The 13,454-nt window shown below is 48.1% G+C and overlaps 1 protein-coding gene across 2 annotated transcripts in view; it reads left to right on the forward strand.

Annotated features, from left to right (window-relative positions):
- The window catches only part of LMF1 (lipase maturation factor 1), a 159,902-nt gene that overhangs the window by 126,682 nt on the left and 19,766 nt on the right, over positions 1 to 13,454 (forward strand). For both annotated transcript variants that reach the window (XM_032704435.1, XM_032704436.1), the window contains exons 7-8: positions 9,700 to 9,877; positions 12,803 to 12,956. In XM_032704435.1, the coding sequence (XP_032560326.1) occupies positions 9,700 to 9,877; positions 12,803 to 12,956 (332 nt within the window). The remainder of the gene's footprint in view (positions 1 to 9,699; positions 9,878 to 12,802; positions 12,957 to 13,454) is intronic.

Genomic DNA, 13,454 nt, shown 5'->3' on the forward strand with positions numbered 1-13,454 from the left:
GCTCCAAGATTGTTATATTCCCTCCATCCCTTTGGAGCACCTTGTCTTCCTCTGCAGAGCGAAATGCAGGGCTTTGGCTTCTTTTAAATGCTTCCATTCCCATCTAGTGTTGAACAGGCTCAATCAGTTCCTGTGTTGGAGGTTTAGTTCAGATTTCTACAGGCAAATAAATGCATATAAATGAAATAAAAGCCCTCCCAGTGAGACTGGAGCAATGAGCTTCCCAGTCCTCCAGGGTTCCATACGACCTCCCCTGGCTCAGCCACCCTCAGCATCATTTCATCCCATGTGCAAGGAACTGCTCAGGGAGGGAAAGAGCTGAAAAATCTCCCTTTTTTTTGGTTATCATTTTGTGATTTACACCTTGCTCCCATTGTAACCTAAATTACAAGCAAGGCTGAAAAGAAACTGCTGCAGATGGCAGCATAAAAATGTGATTTTTAACACCTTTTGTGTTTTCTTAAGCATATCTGGTTTTGCCCAACATACATTTCATTTGCTATTTATTTAGTCCCCACCACTGACAGCTCAGGGATTGCTCAGCTGCCATCTGGGATGGAAGGAAAAGGCACTTTTCCCCCCTTTTTCTTCTTTTGACCTTGGAAAATTTAACGAAGGTTTGATGCACAGTGGTTGGGCATTTTGTATTTTAAATGTCAGGGAGCTGGACTTAGAACCATGGAATCCTGGAATGGTTTGGGTTGGAAGAGACCTTGAAGACCACCCAGTACCACTCCGTGCCATGGGCAGGGACACCTCCCACTAGCCCAGGTTGCTCCAAGCCCCGTCCAGCCTGGCCTGAGACACTTCCAGGGATGGAACAGCCACAGCTTCTCTGGGCAACCTGTGCCAGGGCCTCCCCAAGGACTTCGATGATGCAGGTGGGTCCCTTCCAACTCACAATATGCTGTGATTCTGTGATATATTTAACCCCTTTTCCAGCAGTGGAGGGAAGGATTTGGGGAGGTGCTGCAGAGAGGCACCAGCTCTTTGCTTTCTTCTTTTTTTTTTTTTATTAAACATAGCATTTCTATAAAACTTTTACATCCAGTACTTCAATTTTTTTTTCTCCCTGAGGCTTTTGCAGCTTTGCTTTATTGAAATCAAATGTACCCAGCCCTGACTAAGGCACCGGGTGAGTTTTCCTCGCTGTGTTTTCCCGCCGTGACTGTTTCCCGTTTCTCCGGAGCTGCCGAAGCCCCTGGATGGTGGCTCAGGGATCAGGTCCCTGCATTTGCTTCCAACGTGCTGCAAGAGGTTGGTTTGGTGGAAAAATCCAGGTCATCCTGGAGCTTGAAATGCGCCCCCAGCCTTGGCTTTTGGTGCCGCCAAGCCGCCAGCCCAAGGTAAACATTTCAGTGCAGATGTTGCCGAGAGCTTAAAGTCACCAAAATTATGGATTTGAACGAGGCCAGGGGAGGAGCTGCAGAAAGATCTGAATCAGAGAAGCCACCAATGTGTTCCACACTGGTGTCAGGCTGATCAGATGTGACATCCCTCACTTTTTCCTTGGGTTTCCCCCGTGCCTGCGGATTTGGTCGCGTCCTTTTCTTTTAGCTTGAAAAGGCAAAGATTTGAATCTGTGTCGGGCTTGAGATGCCAGTGAATTTGGGGAGCACGGTCCCAATCCAGCTTTTGCAGATGTCTCCACAACCGGTTGAACCCAAACCGTGGATTTGAATTGTTTTGAAAGGAATTTGTGCACAGATCCCATTTGCTGTGCCAGGGCTGTCTGAGGTTGGAGATACTCAGCCTTCCCATCTATGTTTATTCCAAAGAACCTTGTTTTCCCCACCAATTTAATCCAAATTTTACCAAGACCCCGACAGACTAGGGGAAATGTGTGCTATCAGAATAGATTTTTCCTGATGTGTTCTCTTCCTCTTCTCCCCAAACAATGGGGTTTACTCTTGTTTTGGCAATTGTTAGATATGTCTAAATATTGTAGGAAAAGTGGATTTCAGAGGAGCAGTGACTGGATGGGGAAAGGGAATGGAAGTATTTTTGCCAGAAGTATTTTAGCATTCCTTCAGTCAAGGATTATAAACAGTTCCATGTGACTTCAGGCTGATCCAGGATTTGAGAGCAGGGTTTAGTTCACATCATTTCTCACAGAGGGAGTTTTGAACCCACACGTCTCTCGGTGAAGAAATGTCCTAATTAGTAGAGAAAAGGGATATTCTGGAAGAAGGGCTTTTACTTTTTAGTCTTGATGCTGTTCTATTATTGATCATCCAACAATCATCCGGCATTTATTCCAGGGGAGTTCTGTGCTTTGCTGTGTAATTTAGGAGGGAGTTATTGATCACCCATTGGCAGCCCATTCCAGGCTGCAGTTAAACCAGGAGAGACCTCAAATGAGGATTGTTTCTACTGGGCTGGAAAATGCTTTTGCTGAATCCTTCTTTTCCTGGATGTTGATATCAGGAGATAATCCTGGCTCTGCAGCACAGATGGCAAATGAAACGGTGTTTGTGGTTTGACCAACTCAAGAGTCAGAGCACCGACTGGTTTGTGGGATTCTGGGTCCTGTTGAAGCTGGTGGGAAGGGGCCTGTGGAGCTGTAGGATGGTCTCCATCCTCTTCAACCTGCATGCCTGAAACCTTTTGGGAAAGACCAAGGTGCTGGGAATGTCTGCTGTGACATTCCCCATCCTTGCTGCTGTGTGGAACCAACGGGCCGTCATTTCACCACTTGAGTAAGTGACCTCCTGCTTTGGTTTTTTGTTTGCACACAGTTGGATATTAGGGAATAATTTCTTTATGGAAAGGGCTACCCAGCCCTGGCACAGCTCCCCAGGAGAGGGGTGGAGTTCCCATCCCTGGAGAGATTTAAAAGCTGTGTGGATGTGGCACTTGGGGACAGGTTTAGTGATGGCCTTGGCAGCGCTGGGGGAAAGACTTGTTGGTCTTAGAGGTCTTTTCCAACCTAAACTATTCCATGGTTTTATGATTACAAATAACAACCACCCCAGAGGGGGTTGCAGGGATAACCCAGCAGCTGGGCCACCCCACCACCCCCTGTTGGCAGCACGTGGTTTCCCGTGGGATGGTCTCTGCTGGATGTGCCGTGGCTGCTCCCGAGGTCCTGCATCCCACAGCACCACAGGCATTTGTCTGCACCCCCTTCCAGAGGCACATCCCAAGCCAACGGCACAGCCCGTGTAACTGCTCAGAGTTTTGACAGTTTTATAACCTTAAATTTGCACCTTATGGAAAACCGTGACAGTTAATGATTAATTGCCCTGCTGGAATTTTTCTTATGATGTCTTAATATCCGAGCGTGGAGCAGAGCTTGGCAGAGAGGAAAATAAAAACCTGCAGTGAAATGCTCCCAGAACAACTTGATAGGCAAGAACTGCCCGGTCCTGCCAGTGCCATCCAAAAGACACCGGTATATTTAGGATTACTTTTTTAAACTGTAATACTGGGTTTTTGGATGTCCAGCTCAAATTTGAAACTAGTTTGAAAGGAACCAGTGCAAAAAAATTTTCATGGGTTCATTCTTCACTTTTCAGTAAGGGAGTTGCTTTTGGTGTAGCAAACCAACTGTTAACCAAAACAGGCTAAATTTAACCAAAGCTCTGCCGCTGTTGCACTTTGGAAAGACCTTAAAAGTTGTGTCATCAAGAAAAAAAAAGAAATTCTGTCATTTTTTAAGAGTCAAATTAGTGCTTTCAGCTTACCTGCCATTGATTTTGCCTTATCTTGCCCCATCCCTGGAAGTGCTCGAGGCCAGGCCGGATAGGGCTTGGAGCAACCTGGTCCTAGTGGAAGGTGTCCCACAAATTAATGGTCTCTGAGCACCTTTCCCAGAGCTGGGCCCGGCCCATTTAATATTTGGATGAATCCACAAGTTCTGATTGGAATGAATCCCTTCCAACCTGCTCTCCCCGTGGAGGAGGCAGAGGGAGGGCAGAGCGTGACGTCCCCCCGGAGCGCACGGCGTGGGGCTCCTTCCAGCATTCCCATCTGGAGATACCACTGGAGCAGAGCACTTCTGCTGGACTTCAGCTTTCCATCTGCCATAAAAGCGCTTTTAATGAGCGGGATGGAGCTGGTTAGTGAAACCCTCGGACCGTTAATGGATGTGGAGGTTTTTAACGTGCTGTTTGACTTTATTGACGGAATGAGCTCATCGGAACGAGCGCTGCTCGCGCGCCGGGTGAGGAAACCCAGGCGTGTTCTGAGGGAACAATGTGCTGCTTTTCCACGGCTCTCTTGTCCTCTGGATGGATCCTGAGGTGTTTTTCAAGCAGGGAGCTTGTGGAGCTCACATGTGGAGCTCTGTGCTGATGGTGGGATGTCACCGTTCCTTGCTGTGTGCTGGAGGGATTGAAGTTGGAAAAACCCTCGAAGACCTTCAAGTCCAACCATCCCAAGGCCACCATGTCCCCCAGTGCCACATCCACATGGCTTTTAAATCCCTCCAAGGATGGGGAGTCCCCTCCCTGCCTTGGGCAGCTGTGCCAGCCCTTTCTGTGAAGAAATTCTTCCCTAATACCCAATCTGAACCAACTAAGAGGCCTGCCACTAAAATCAGTTTCTTGGAGCAAATTGGAGTAAAATCAGGAAGAAGTTCTCTGAAATTGCCCCTCTGGTGCAGGATGCTGCTGAAAAGCTCGTTGAGATTCACTGGTCCATGGAAACGCCTTTTGGCCTTTAGTAAAAATACAAATAAGGTGTTGAAAGATTGTGTGTCTTTATGGCAGCTTCCCCCTTTAGGAAGGAGCTTTGCCATCAGGGTTGGAAAGATGTCGATAATTCAGAGCAGAGTAGCAAAGAATTCCTTCCTTCTGTAAAATTATTCTTTCATTTTATAGTGGTCCCACACTTCCATAAACAGTCTTTGGGCAGCTCTTCAGCCTGTCATGGATTAAACGTGGAACTGTTGCCTCTAGCAAAGAGTCAAGGGATCAAGCAAGGCTGAGAGGTATTTTACATAACAAAGCTGCAGAGCAGGATAAATGTGTCAATGCCAGTAACCCAGAGAAACATCTGGGCCCTGTAGCAGCAGGACAGGAGGAGCCTGGTTGTGTTTCAGACCCAAAGTGAGCAACCTGTCCTAAATCCAGCTCCAGACCTCGGTAATGGAGTGGAACAGATACAGTTTCGGAGCATGGAAATACTCCCTGCGAGGTCTTGGGTTTAACTCCTTGGGCTCTGGGTTTGTAGCTTATCCCGGTATCCCAACCCCAATCCTGAGTAGTTTAGAAGGGCACTGAGCCACTGGCTGTCTGTCCATCCCCCTGACCCCTCAGCACTGGGATCACAGAATCCTTTAGGTTGGAAAAGCCCTCCCAGCCCATGGATCCCCCCTGTGCCCCATGCCCACCTTGTCCCCCAGCCCAGAGCACTGAGTGCCACATCCAGGCCTTCCTGGGACACCTCCAGGGATGGGGACTCCAAACCTCCCTGGCCAGACCCTTCCAGTGCCTGACCACCCTTTCCATGGAGAAATTCTTCCTGAGAGGAAAGGAGGAGGTCAGGAGGGCCTGACCTGGAGGTCAGGTGGAGTGCTGAAGTGTGAGATTTGGAGATATATATATATAAAGCCATAATCACTCCACTTTCACTCTCTTGCTTCTCTTTAACATTTTTTCCACTGAAAATCTGGAAGTGGTGCTTATCCCTGGAAATGCTCTGCAGTCAAATCCTGCAATCTGTGGGAACTCCAGTGGTTGGAGGGAGCGAGACAGTTCTGTTGCTGCACGTTTGGATGGAGAACAAATGGGGGGTGCAGGACAGGAATGGAAAGGGTTTGGGTCCCTCCTGCTTTAGCAGTTCTGTTTGGAGATTTAGACCTGGAATTACAAAAACCTGACAGTGCAGCTTGTAATGTGTCAAAATCTGACCCAGGTGAAGGGCAGGTTTTAGTGAAGGTTGTGCACGATTCCATTTGTGTGTCTGAAGTTGTTTTGTTCCTCAGTATTTCCACTATACATTTATAAGTTCAGAGAAATCGCCATCTACGTAAGTATTTCTAAATATTTTAAAGGTATAAGTATAAATATGTATAAATATAACATGCCATTAAGTATTTGTTAATATATATTTATAAATTTTATAAATTTATAAATATTATTAATACCGACCTGTGCTTTTCAGGGATAGATGTGGGTATTTTTTAACATATTTGTTCAAACCCCAGTCAGAGTTAGTCAGGAAAAGAAAAATCTCTATATGACATGTGAATTATAAAATGCTTTGTATTCTAAATAATTCCTCTGGCTCTAAACTACTGTTCTTCAGCCCAATGAGAGGTGTGTGGGCAACTGTGCGACATGTGTCTTGAGGTTTATTATATCCTTATTTCTGTATTAATTGTGGTAATAATATGTGGGTTCCCTCCTATTATCTTGTGGGAAGGAAACACGGAGCCTTTGCCTTGTTTGGATACCAAAGTTGGGCTGTGTCCTCGCTCCCTAATATTCCCAGTGAGTTGGGAAGGTGCTCTTGGACGGAGAGAAGTATTTCCCTGGGTATTTCTCTGCACCAAACACCTCTGCAAAGCAGAGATTAAACCCTCATGCAAATACCCAATCCAGAAGTTAACAAGAATTGACTTCAGGGGAATTAAAAATAGGGGGGAAATTAAAAATAGGGGGAAATTACAAATAGGGGAAAATTAAATATTTTTGCTGTTGCCATTTAATGGGAATTTTTTTGCCCATGCCTATGCTAACTTGTGGGAAAAACTACACAAATAAAATTTCTAGGAAGAGTTTAACAAACACACTGTAGTGCAGGGAGAGTTGACTCTACTTTGGGGCAGCAGGAAGGACTGGATGGGTCTTGAGGTCTCCTCCAGCCTTTTGGTAATTTTTTCCTCTTTAAATGAATTAAAGTCCTTCCAGACATCCCAGTTTTGGCTCTTCTGCTCCAATGGCTTAATCCCAGCAAGCCCCAGTGCTGTGAGGTGACTTTGTCCTTGTGCTCAGACGGAGCCCTGGGCCTTGTTTAAGAGTTTACAGCCCATTGTTGTTCCTTCTGGACAAATATACAGTCTGGGACACAGAATATGAGCTTCCTCTACCTACTGTATGTTTATAACAATCTGTGATTTCCAAAAAAAAAAAATAAACCCCAGCCAAACAAAGGAGTGCAACCTGTAAAAAAGTTATGGGTGTAGGTGCCCGTTTTCTGACAGAGGGGTTTGGGAACAGTGCAGGGGACAGAAATGTAAGGAATAATTGTTTTTGGGCCTAGAACCAGGAAAACTACTTTTCCAAATTAATCCAGTGAGAGCCATGAATCCACAGTATTTCATATCACACTTCATAAAACTCCAGTCATAATCCATAAAACTGACATTATTAGATTAAAAACCTCAGTTCCTCCTAGAAGGAGCTCGCTCATTAGACATGCTGTAGTTTTATAACCTTAAAGTTCCTACCCAATTACCATGATTAATACTGTGCTTTAATAAAAAATTTCTCAAAATCACCACAGGGGTTGATCCCATCTGTTTGTTATAATTGTGCATTTAAATATTGTCCAGCAAGAGAAAGACACTGTAAACACAGATCAGGAGCGAGGTGGGGAGGGCACAGCCCATCCAAGGCAGCAGAGATGCCAAGGGTGGAGATAGGGAGGTACAGCTGGGTTGGGATGGGGCAGGAGCATGGAAGAGCCAAACCTGGCATGTGCTAAAGGCTGAAATTACTGAGAGATGTGTGTGACAAACTGTCCTTCTTCCTGCAGCTGATGGGGAAGGAGCAGCCTGGGAATGTCCAGCCTGGAGAAGAGAAGGTTCCAGGGAGACCTTAGAGCCCTTTCCAGTGCCTAAAGGGGCTCCAGGAGAGCTGGAGAGGGACTTGGGACAAGGGATGGAAGGACAGGACAAGGGGGAATGGCTTCCCAGTGCCAAAGTTAGATGGGATATTGGGAAGGAATTGTTCCCTGTGAGGGTGGGGAGGCCCTGGCACAGGTTGCCCAGAGAAGCTGTGGCTGCCCCATCCCTGCAAGTGTCCAAGGCCAGGTTGGACAGGGCTTGGAGCAACCTGGGCCAGTGGAAGGTGTCCCTGCCCATGGCAGGGGGTGGGACTGGATGAGCTTTAAGGTCCCTCCCAGCCCAACCCCTTCAGTGATGATGATGATGATGAAATAAGATAAAACTCCTGCAGCCACGAGGTCGTTTTCTGGGACCCCTCCACGAACAGGGCTGAGAACCCCTGTTTTCCTGTTAATTGCCTTTGAAGCAGGAGTCCCTTAGAGGTTTGTCTGTGCAAATCCCAGGGGTCTGTGGGGCTCAGCCCCCCTCGGGCAGGGAGCACCACGAGCCCCCCTCTGAATCGGCAGGAGCTGTAATTCCAGAGGAACCAAATTAAAACGTGTCCGTTCACGATTCCACCCACAGACCCAGAAAACGCCAAACTCGTATTATTTTTGAATCCCCCTGATTTTTCAGGGCTGCTGGAAATAAGATCTCTCGCTTCTGACTTCTGAGCAATAAAGAGGTGAATCGCTGCTGCAAACACCTCCCGTGGACCACCCAGCTCCTCAGGGCTGGGAGCCACAAGTGGCAAAGTGCAGAACTATTTTCTTAACACGGCTGAGATTGCACGAGGAGGCAAAACCCTCCCGAGAAGGAGCAGAGTTCCCTAACGAGGTGGCCGAGTGAGAAGTGTCTTAATGAATCCAGGCTGATTAATATGCACGGAACTAAACCACATCTGGGTCAAAGGGGGAGCCCCAAACCTTGAGTGGAACGTGTTCTCCTCAAGGACCCAACATCTGTGTGTAACTCAGGTTTAAATAGTTTTTTCTCCCCTCATAATTCTGGATAATTATCCAACTCTGCATAATTTTTTTTTTCTTTCTAACTAAATAATAGTTAGGATTTTTGTTCCTGGCTGTGATTGGTCAGATCTTTCATTTTTGTAAGATTCTGTGACTTTCTGAAGAGTCCTGCTGGGCTTTTAAAAATTGTGACTTGCAAATCACCATATCAAGAAACATGGTGCCAATCACATAAAATATACAGAATTACATGGTTTTAACATTTATTTGTTGTCGTTTTTAATGGGAAAACATGGCTCTTTTTAACAGAACGCTGGCTGAGAGTCCTCAGAGCAAAATTGTCCATCTGTTATTGGTGTTTGTACGTGGAATAATATCCTGGGAGGCCAGCTCTTAATTTGGGACACCAGCCTCCACACTGAGCCTGTTTCAGGACTTGCTGAAGGGAGTCACCCTGGAATAAACCATAGGGGAATTCCAGGTCACGCAGATATGTCGGGGAGGACTTGTAATTGAGACATTGGGTTTGTAATTGGGAGATTTGGGTCCTGTTCCAGGTTCACAGAAGCTAAAATTAAAAAAAAAACCAAACAAACAAAAACCAAAAAAGCTTCTCTAATGCACACTTCTGCATTTAAGGCATTATTTCCCTCCCAGAGGGTTCCAGGAGTGTTGCTGTCCCAGAGCCCTGGGCAGCAGCGGGAAGCGGGGAATTCCCGTGGGGCCAGAAGCACCATGGAAATCAAGTCACTCTATACCCCTGGCTGATCCCTCTCCTGCTAAAAGCAAGGGAAAAGCTCACACTGTGAGCTCAGGAATACATCTGGGCAGGGAGGAAAGGTTTGCCATCCTGGAAGATCCACAAAGTCTCCGTTAGGGCGCTAAAATCCACCGCCGCGCTTTTCTGGTGGAATTTGAGGAGGTTAAACACCTTCTGGTGCCTTCTTTCCGTTTTAGGTGCTCCTGATCATCAGTGGGAACCTGAGTTTCCTGAACTGGCTGACCATGGTGCCCAGCATCGCCTGCTTCGACGATGCCAGCCTGGCATTCCTGTTCAGCTCCCGGCGCGGGGCCGTGAGGGAACGGGCGGCGCGGATGCAGCTCCGGGAGGAACAGGCAGAGAAGCTTCCCCTGGGTGAGTTCTTGCCAGAGGGGGAAAAGTCAGGCAGAGGCGTGTCTGGTGTGCTTGGCTCCAAAGCTCTCACCTCCTTTGGAGCACAGCTGGGTGGGCAGGGAGGGCTCTCTTGGGGTGGAGGCTGCCTGGACCTCGTGGTGCTGACGGGGACGTGAAGCTGGTGGTTGGTTCAAGGGGGACTGTGGGGACACTGCCAGGGGGAGATTTCCACGGGGACATTGCCAGGGGGAGATTCCCATGGAGACACTGCTACCAGGACACATCCTCCATGCAGGGCTGGTGTCCACAGAGAGTCCAGGCAGCTGCAGCTCTTGAAAGTCAGTGTGCTCTTTGCTCTCACCCCAGTGAGCATCAGATTCCAGCCCAAAATAAGGAGGTGGAGTTGCACAATTTATCTTGTGATTATTATTTTTTGTCTTTTTTTTTTTTTTCTTTTAATTTGGACTATTTGAAGTTAAGGATGGAACACCCAGAGTGGTTTGAGGTGGGGTCAGGAGCTGGGTGCAGAAGCAGCCATGTCCTCTCTTGCTCTCTCCTCCATGGCACGTTGGTGAAGAAAAGGCTCCAGGGAGACCTGAGAACCCCTTCCAGGGCCTAGAGGGGCTCCAAGAGAACTGGAGAGGGACTTGGGACAAGGACCTGGAGGGACAGGACAAGGGGAAATGGCTTCCCACTGCCAGAGGGCAGAGTTAGATGGGATATTGGGAAGGAATCCTTCCCTGGGAGGGTGGGGAGGCCCTGACACAGGTTGCCTAGAGAAGCTGTGGCTGCCCCTGGATCCCTGGGAGTGTCCAAGGCCAGGTTGGACAGGGCTTGGAACACTTGGGATAATGGAAGGAGCAGCTGCCTGTGGCCACCACTTGCTGACATGGGCACTGTCACAGCAGGGAGTGAGTTCCCCAAAGCAGGAAAGAGGTGAACTCATGTTCAGACCCTGAATACAGAAAACCAAATACAAGGAGGGTTGAACTGGAAGAAGGGGATGGATGTTCCCTTCCCAAGGCAGTTTTCAAGCAGCTCTGCTCCAGAAGAGGCAACACTGGGGTGTTTCTGTGGTGCTGTGTAACAGATGTAGAGTTGTGTTTGTAGCATTTTTCTAAACCACATATAAGCAACAAATTGCCTGTAATATCAACAGCAATCACAGATGCTCCTCTTTAAATACCCTGAACATCTGTCAGAAGAATGAAAAATGTCAACAAGAGCTAGCATCTGTCTTTAGTCCTTTGTCACCCACCAAGAAGCAGCTTAGGAACCAAAAATGTTGGTTCCAGCAGCTAATGCAGCTTCATTAAACTTCCTGTGTCTCTTATTTTACAGATTTTGCTGGAATAAATCTGTATCAGCTTTTCCCCTCCCGTAGCTTTGCTTTAGGGGCTGGGAGAGCCTCAAGCTTTCCTACCAACTCTCTTTATGCCTCCAGTCCCAAACAACACTCAGGTTGCACCTTCCTTTCAGGAGGAGAAGCCAAAGGGCTCCTCTTTGCTGTGAGTCACCATGAGGGGAAGGAAGATCCTGGTTTCGAGGATCTTGCTCCTTTTTTGTCATGTTCTCCAGAAAACCTGACTAAGCCAGGGCATCCAAGCAAGGAGAACCATCCCTACATGCCACTGCTCTGGAGGGTTGATGTGTCCCTGTTCAAAAAAGGAAATCCACAGGGGTAGGATATCTGTAATATTCTGGGAATTTGGGTTTCTGTGTGTTTTTTTCTGCTGAGGAGGCAGAGGTTGTTGAGCTGTGTGCCAAGAGGTCTAGAGGAGCCCTCACTCTGAGTCACCAGAGCAGAACAGGAGGGTGCCCAGGCATCCCCTGCTCATGACCTGATTTTACAAATCACACATCCTTGAAGGGTCTGTGTGATTCCTGCTGAGATCCCCAATTCCCAGCCAGATCCCATTGGCTCATGTCCCGTGCTCCTTCCCCAGGTTTTTCTCCATCCTTGCCATCTGGATTATTTTTTTCCTTGTGTTAACCCCTCTTTCTCTCCGGCTGAGCAGCTGTGACCCCAAGGGAATGATGGCAATGATGGTCACCACCTGCTGAAGGACAAACAGCCCATGCACAGCCATGGACTGAGCTGAGGAGCCAGGTGGGGGGCTCTGTGTCTCTACCTGCTCTTTAATTACAGGGTAGGAAGTTCAGCCCATCTAAAATAGGAAAAAATGCCCGACAGCCTCATCCCCAGCAGCTCAGGGAGCGAGGGGAGGCATCTCCTTCCCCATTCAAACGATTCTCCAGAAATGTTCTCAGACTAAACAATTATTAAGAGCTTCTGAGAGAGGTTCAAATAAACATCCCTCTCCTGCAGAGATAAGGGGAAAGCTCCACACAATTGCTTTGAATCTGATCCTTTGGCTGTTAATGTTAAATAAATTCAAAAGGGCCATGAGGGAAGGAGCCCCTGGGGGGGTCACCTCTGCTTATTTGTCTCATTGTGGCAGTGTCTGTCCAGACTGGGATCCTGTGCTGCCCCTGCAAACCCTGTTCCAAAGGGCTGGCAAAGCAGCACACATCTCATCCAGAAACGATAAGGGACAGAGATTTTGGAGCAGGACCATGAGCCAGGATGGTGAGAGCCTGGGGCAGCAGGAGGAGGCAGGAACGGGGCCGCGGGCGCTGGAGGAACTCCACGCACGGCTCCCGAACCAGGAGGGAGATTCTGAGCAAGGTGCAAGTGCCAGCTGTGGTTTTTCCCCCCGGATGAAAGCAGTGATTAATGTTACATTTCAGACATTTTTCCTTTTAGCCCCTTCTCAGACTATTTAGAGACAGGCAGATCCGGGCAGCGATAGCGAGGCCGGGGGGTGGTGGCCGGTGGCTGGGCCAGCACGGGGGGGTCCCACGGGGAGGGGGGCTTGGGGGAAGCAGAGCCCATCACTGGGAGGGAAATCACCTTCCTCTGGCCTGGTTGTGTGTCCCACACAGGCTGCCACATCCGCAGGGTGGTGAACATCTCCTTCGGCCTCCTCCTCGCCTACCTCAGCGTGCCCGTGGTGCTGAACCTGCTCAACTCCAGACAGGTCATGAACACCTCCTTCAACCCCCTCAGGATAGTCAACACCTACGGAGCTTTTGGGAGGTACACCTTGTTTAATGGCACTTCCTATGGCTCTGCTCCTCTTCCCCAGGATATTCCAAAGCCACACAGTCTGTGTGCCTTGAATCTGAACAGAAATCCTGCCGGGAGCCAGTAGACTTGGAATATCTGTTTGTGAGAGAGAGGGAGAAAAGGAGCAGGTTTCTTTCCCACTGAGCTACGTTTTATGGAATATCTGTTTGTGAGAAGGAAGGAGAAAAGGACCAGGTTTCTTTCCCACTGAACTACATTTTATGGAATATCTGTTTGTGAGAAGGAAGGAGAAAAGGAGCAGGTTTCTTTCCCACTGAGTCACAATTTATTTTCTTTGAGCTGCTTTTAATTGGCTCGTTCTGTCGAGGCAGCAAATGGAACAGCAGGATGAAAATCTCCACAAGAGAGTTCATCCAGTGGATACTCTTCACCATCACCAGCCCTCTTTATTTATGGGGAACCTCTCTTCCCCTGTGCACTTCTGCTCTCCCTCATGTAAATATTCAC

This window comes from Chiroxiphia lanceolata, chromosome 16 (genome assembly GCF_009829145.1).
Source record: "Chiroxiphia lanceolata isolate bChiLan1 chromosome 16, bChiLan1.pri, whole genome shotgun sequence".
NCBI classification, from domain to species: Eukaryota; Metazoa; Chordata; class Aves; order Passeriformes; family Pipridae; genus Chiroxiphia; species Chiroxiphia lanceolata.